This window comes from Populus euphratica, unplaced genomic scaffold, assembly GCF_000495115.2.
Source record: "Populus euphratica unplaced genomic scaffold, PopEup_1.0 scaffold879.1, whole genome shotgun sequence".
NCBI classification, from domain to species: Eukaryota; Viridiplantae; Streptophyta; class Magnoliopsida; order Malpighiales; family Salicaceae; genus Populus; species Populus euphratica.
Genome location: NW_011500761.1, coordinates 348 through 6,057, shown reverse-complemented (window position 1 = coordinate 6,057; position 5,710 = coordinate 348). Strand labels below are relative to the sequence as shown.

The 5,710-nt window shown below is 29.8% G+C and overlaps 1 protein-coding gene across 2 annotated transcripts; it reads left to right on the top strand.

Moving 5' to 3' along the window:
* On the top strand, window positions 1-2,492 carry LOC105116297 (uncharacterized). Of its 2 annotated transcripts, XM_011013580.1 has the most exons (5): window positions 1-21; window positions 260-811; window positions 928-1,051; window positions 1,724-1,834; window positions 1,925-2,492. In XM_011013580.1, the coding sequence occupies exons 2-5, from the start codon at window positions 261-263 to the stop codon at window positions 2,453-2,455; spliced, it is 1,317 nt and encodes a 438-aa protein (XP_011011882.1). In that variant the 5' UTR covers window positions 1-21; window position 260; the 3' UTR covers window positions 2,456-2,492. The 2 variants fall into 2 exon arrangements, with proteins under 2 accessions (XP_011011882.1, XP_011011883.1); XM_011013581.1 differs by lacking the exons at window positions 1-21; window positions 1,724-1,834 and having other exon boundaries at window positions 219-811.
* Window positions 2,493-5,710: the final 3,218 nt, after the last annotated feature.

Below are 5,710 nucleotides of genomic sequence, written 5' to 3'. Positions count from 1 at the left end.
TTTATAAGAACAAACATTAAGGTAAGTATACTCATAAATTTTGATTTCTGCTTAATTAATTATTTAGATTTTTATTTTTATTATTGTTTGTGTTAATTGGCTTTTGATAATTTAAACTTCATGGCTGATTTTTATCATTGCAAGGAATGCTTAATGAAAATATTGTGAATCTTTTGTTCCTCATAGTTTAATTATAAGCTAATTTATTGTTATGTGTATATATTCATATCATAATGTATATATTTTTTCTGGTTTTTAGCATGCCTCGACGAGGATCTATATTAGATTCTAGGAGTGACAGGTCCACATCAAGGAGTGACAGGTCCACTTCATCCAAATCATTTCAAACTACATCAAGGCATAATAACAAAGGATCCACATTTCATCAACCTGTGTATCAGAATGCAAATGAGTATTATATACCTACTTTGGGGAGTACACATCCTCCTCAACGTGATTATGGGAGGGTTGATGCATATCAATATTGTGAGGGCTTTCGTTTCCAAGATTTGCTTCAAACTCAAGGAGGTTTCCCTCGAGATAACCAATTTGTTTATGGAGGACATAATTTGTATAGGAGTTATGAGAGAGTTAATGGTGATGATGATGATGTGAACGTTAGAGATGAAGACGAGGGAGACGATAGTAATGAGAGAGGTGTATGTGATGAGGATCAAGATGGTGTTCCATCATATCATGGTTCAACATGTTCTCCACACAATTATGATCAAAGTGTTAAAAGGAAGGGTTTTGACACGCCAATAGATCCAATAACAAGAAAAAAAGAGCTTTGTTTGTATGGAACAACAGAGTTAGTTCAAACTTTTGAAAACAAACTTATTAAAGTTATATTTTCAGGTATGAAAAAAATTACTTTTTATTGTGTAATTATTTGTTTAATATAAGTTTGTTATTATATATTTTCAGGTTCAATAACGCATCGTGTGGGCGTGCAATCGGAGATATTTTGAGGTCCAATTTTAAGGGAGCATGGCACTCTTGGGAAAAAGTAGATTCAATGTGCAGGGATGAACTGTTTAAAGAGTTTAAGGTAAGAACCAACACTAATTGCCATAATATTCTTTTTAATTTTGATAACTTTAATGTAGGATTATGAAAATTATCAATTAGCTATGATTGATTTGTGTTATAATTTGTACTTATTTCATGTTTACTTTTTAATATCATTTAATTTCTATAGTTATTACATCATCTTGCAAATTTTGAACAAGATAACACAATATGTTAATTATTTATATAATTTGAAATTTTGTGCACTTTTTTTACTTCGTATATATATTATTTGGTAGAAAAAAATATTCTTTTCCTGAGGAAGATGAGTCGATTGTTCGTAATATTTGGGAAGATAAGGCAAGGATAGCTTTGAATCAACAATTAACACGAGCTCGCAAGAAAGCCATGTCAAAAGAAAACACTACAAATATTGTAGATTGCCTTGATAAAGGTCCTGCCTGGATAAATAATGATGACTGGAATCAAATGATCAAAGATGTTTGGTCCACCCCTGAATTTCAAAGGAGGTCTGAATCTGCTAGGAGGAATCGATTAACCAAAACAGATGGCAAAATAAGCACTCATTCTGGAGGAACAGTGTCATTTGCATCATATCGAGCTAACATGGTAAGAATTTTTTTTTTAATGCTTAAGATAAGAAATTATAATTTGTATTTTTATCTTTTATAATATTTATTAATCTTGAAAGCAAGAGGAAGCTGGTGGAAAAGAACCTCCATGGGATGATGTCTTTTCAGCTTTGCATCAAAGTACTAAGCAGTCTGGTGGCTTCGTCGACAACAAGTCGAAAAAAGTGGTTGTATGTATTTTTATTTGATTATTTCTTAATATAACTTAATTATCATTTAACATTCAAATGAATTTATTGTTGCATGTATTTTTTTTATAGGAAAATTATAAAATGGAGATGATTTCAAAGTATGGAAGTAATCGGGAAAATCATCCTTCATTTGATGGAGCAGCTTGGTGTGTGGCTTCAGGAGGAGTTACAAAGGGTAGGGTATATGGTGCACCTCGTATGCCAAAATCTATAGTTAGTCCAAGCTCTTCATCACATTCCTACTCAGTGGAGTCATCATATCCCAGTTCATCGTATCGAGCATTGCAAAAGGAGATAAAGGATAAAGAAGAGGAGATAAAGAAAAAAGATGAATTTATTCTTGAAATGAAACGACAGATGGATTCCATGAAAGAATATCTTGTGAACAATCTTGGATACAATGATGGGACATCAAATATTGATCAAGGTATGCCACCATCTTTGACTCCAGCAATATCGCCACCTATGGCTCCTCAGATAATGACATCTATGGGACCCACATCTCAACCAATTTTTCGACCTACACCTCGACCTTTATATCCTGATCAATCTTGTATCGATCCACAATATCATGGTTCGTCTTCGCAACCGGCACCATGATTGTATCTTTTGTTGTTTTTTTTATTGTATTTGAACTTAATTGTATTGATGTAAGTTTAACTAAATTTTTATTATATGAATATTAGTTTTATTCTATTTTTTATTAATGATACAATTATTTTTAATATTAAATTGTGTTGGTTATATATATTTTAAAATTTTTAAAATATCCATAAATAATTAAATTAATTAATTAAAATTAAAAATCATTGCAATAAACAAATAAAAAATAATTTAATAAAAAATAATATAATCACCAACGGATTCTCCGTTGGTGATTGTAACTAATGCATCATTCAGCAACGGAGAATCCATTGCTGATTCACAAAATAAGCAACGGATTATCCGTTGCTCATTTTGCAACGGATTATCCGTTGCTAATTATAAGCAACGGATTTTCCGTTGCAAAGAAATCAGCAACGGATAAATCCGTTGCTAACAAATCAGCAACGACAAATTTGCATCCGAATTTTGTCGTTGCTGATTTCGTTGCTAAATTGTTTTAGCAACGGATTTTAGTAATATTTGCAACGGAGTAGTCCGTTGCTAATTACTATATTTTTTAGTAGTGCAACATCCAAACATGGTCTACCCTTAGTTAAGAGAAAGTATAAATACATTGAGAAGAGAAAGACTATTCTTTTCCTCCGTAGCCAACTGAAATAGTCATAACAGTCTCTTCTCTTACAAGTTTCATAAAATAAATTCCTTGCACCCCACCCATACAAGATACTGGAGTGAGAGAAAAATAGAGATAAAGTGAAAAATCAAAAAACATTGAAGTAGTAAGAAAGAGAGGAGGTCGGTTAGAACAATAATGAAGAACGGAGGAAAAATCAAAAGGAGGGAGAAGAAAATCATCAAAACACTCCCTCAAAGTCTATTTAATTTCATGTGGAAAGTATAACCTTAACTTTGACATTTGTTATTTTGATTTTATTAGATGCCGGAGGAAAACCCCAAATAAAATAACATAGGGTTCTTATACCTTATGATTGTGAAAGACCAAATGAAAAGATTAGAAAGTTAATATAAAAAGATGATATTTTCACTTTCTGTAACAAAAAAAATTGATATATGTTAAAGAGAACCTTAACAAGGGCCAGCCTATTAAAGAAGTGAGGAGAGAATAGAATTGAATGATATAATTTGTGAATTAGTAACCTTGATAACTTTTTTAAATGAAGTACCCAGATTGAAACAAAATTTAAAAGTGTTCATGTTGTTTTAAATCATGAATTGTATTAATTGTAAGTTTAAAGTATTGATATATGATTATTTCATGTTAACATAGATATATTTGGAGTGAAAGTGATGATCTACTAAATAAATTTGAAAGAATGGAGACAATATGTTTAGCCAAGAGAAGAAAATGGAAGAAAATATCCTTGTATGATGAACATCTTTAAAGAAACAAACAAGATAGTAGAAATTGAGTTTATACATAATGTAAGGGTACTAGCTTGTGTTTAATTATTTGAAATAGAAATGATTGTGAATGATGGAATAAACAATTGGAAAGAAGCCTATGTTTTAGTCACCATAAAGATTTGGAAAAGAAAATCTTTGAAAGGTAAATACTTGAATTGATTGAATACTATTTAGCAACATTGTGATAAATTAAATGAAATTATGGAAGTAAATATTATCCTTGAATATGTTTAGTAGAATTACATAAATTGAAATACATAGAATACATTATGTCATTTTATAATAGATGAGACTTTAATGCTATTATATTGAAAAACACATGAATAGTCGGGAATAAATGATGAGATTAACTTTGATTAATGGAATCCATGTTAGATAGACGGGAACAAGGGTAAGATTAGCTTTGGCTAATGGTATCTAATTGGATAGTTGGAAACAAATGATGAGATTAGCCTTGACTAATGATATCCATATTGGATAGCCAGGAATAAATAATCAGATTAATTTTGGCTAATGATATTAATGTTAGATAGTTAGGAACAAATGATGAAATTAGCTTTGGCTAATGGAATCCATAATGGATAAGCAAGAACAAATGACAAGTTTAATGACATAAACAAAAAATTAATGTCTTTTTTCAAGTGCAGGAGTGTTGAAGTAATAAATAATACGGCAAAACTGGAATAGAACTATAGGGCGGTTAATTGTATAAATTATAAACAATAATGACAACAACAACAATAATATTATTAATAATAATAGCAATAGTAATAGTAATAGTAACAATAATAGTAATAATATTAATAGTAATAATAATAGTAGTAGTAATACTAATAATAATAATAATAATAATAATAATAATAATGAGAGCTTTGAAATTTGATATTGATATAAGGAGTAAACAATGCTAAAAACAATTGTCAAGGTTAGAGAATCCACTAATATTATTTCAAACAAATATAATATAAACTCTTATTATTCAATTGAAAACCACGCACAAAGGAGGTTTCCATCGGATTATAAATTGTTAACATGATTACATTAGTTATCTTATTTGAATAATACTAATACTTGTAAATGTTGTCAGGTATTCATGATTATAACTTATGTTAATGACAAATCAAGTTCCTTTCATAGCACAAGTGTCAGTTATACCACAAGGTTAGGCAATGAAAGTGCCAAATATTTGTTGTACCAAGTGTTATACAACATAATCTAGATTAGCCATTTAACAAGCAAAGTATTAAGAGTGAATAAGATAACAAATACAAAACATGTTAGTATCTGATTAGTACTTAAAAGTGTATTTTTATCAAGGTTTTATATTATTATTTTGCACTTGAAGTATCAATAACTCATTAACTAAAACATGTTTTATAATAACATATCTAATAATATAAGATACCTTTAATTTATGGTAAATGTTCATTTTAAGTGCAGACTTATCGCATAAATGAAAGGATTGATTGATGAATTTAATAACTGAAATTGAAAGGACAAAGAGATGGCCAAACTTGAAAAAGAGATACCGGTGCAATCTAAACTGGAACACTATTCGATAATTGGGTCATATCTGGAGCTATAGATCTCGGATTTAGGTCTACTTTATATAGATAGAAAGGTAAGACATAGGCCTAAAACTTTCATATGAAGCCTATATTTAAAAAGGTCATTTTCAAGTTCAAATTATAGCAACAACAAAGAAGTCTGAATCTGTCCTCCAGCCCGAGCACTATTCAATATTTGGCTCATATATGGAGTTCTAGAAATCCAAATGACCTCAATTTTTTACCTTAGAAATCTGAGACAACTGCCTACAACTTT

What these genes read in the sequence shown, in the direction of transcription:
- LOC105116297 (XM_011013580.1), top strand. Translation starts at nt 261, where the DNA reads ATGCCTCGACGAGGATCTATATTAGATTCTAGGAGTGACAGGTCCACA. An exon ending in AACTGTTTAAAGAGTTTAAG is followed by an intron (nt 1,052 to 1,723) that starts GTAAGAACCAAC and finishes TAATCTTGAAAG; the next exon opens with CAAGAGGAAGCTGGTGGAAA. An exon ending in ACAAGTCGAAAAAAGTGGTT is followed by an intron (nt 1,835 to 1,924) that starts GTATGTATTTTT and finishes TTTTTTTTATAG; the next exon opens with GAAAATTATAAAATGGAGAT.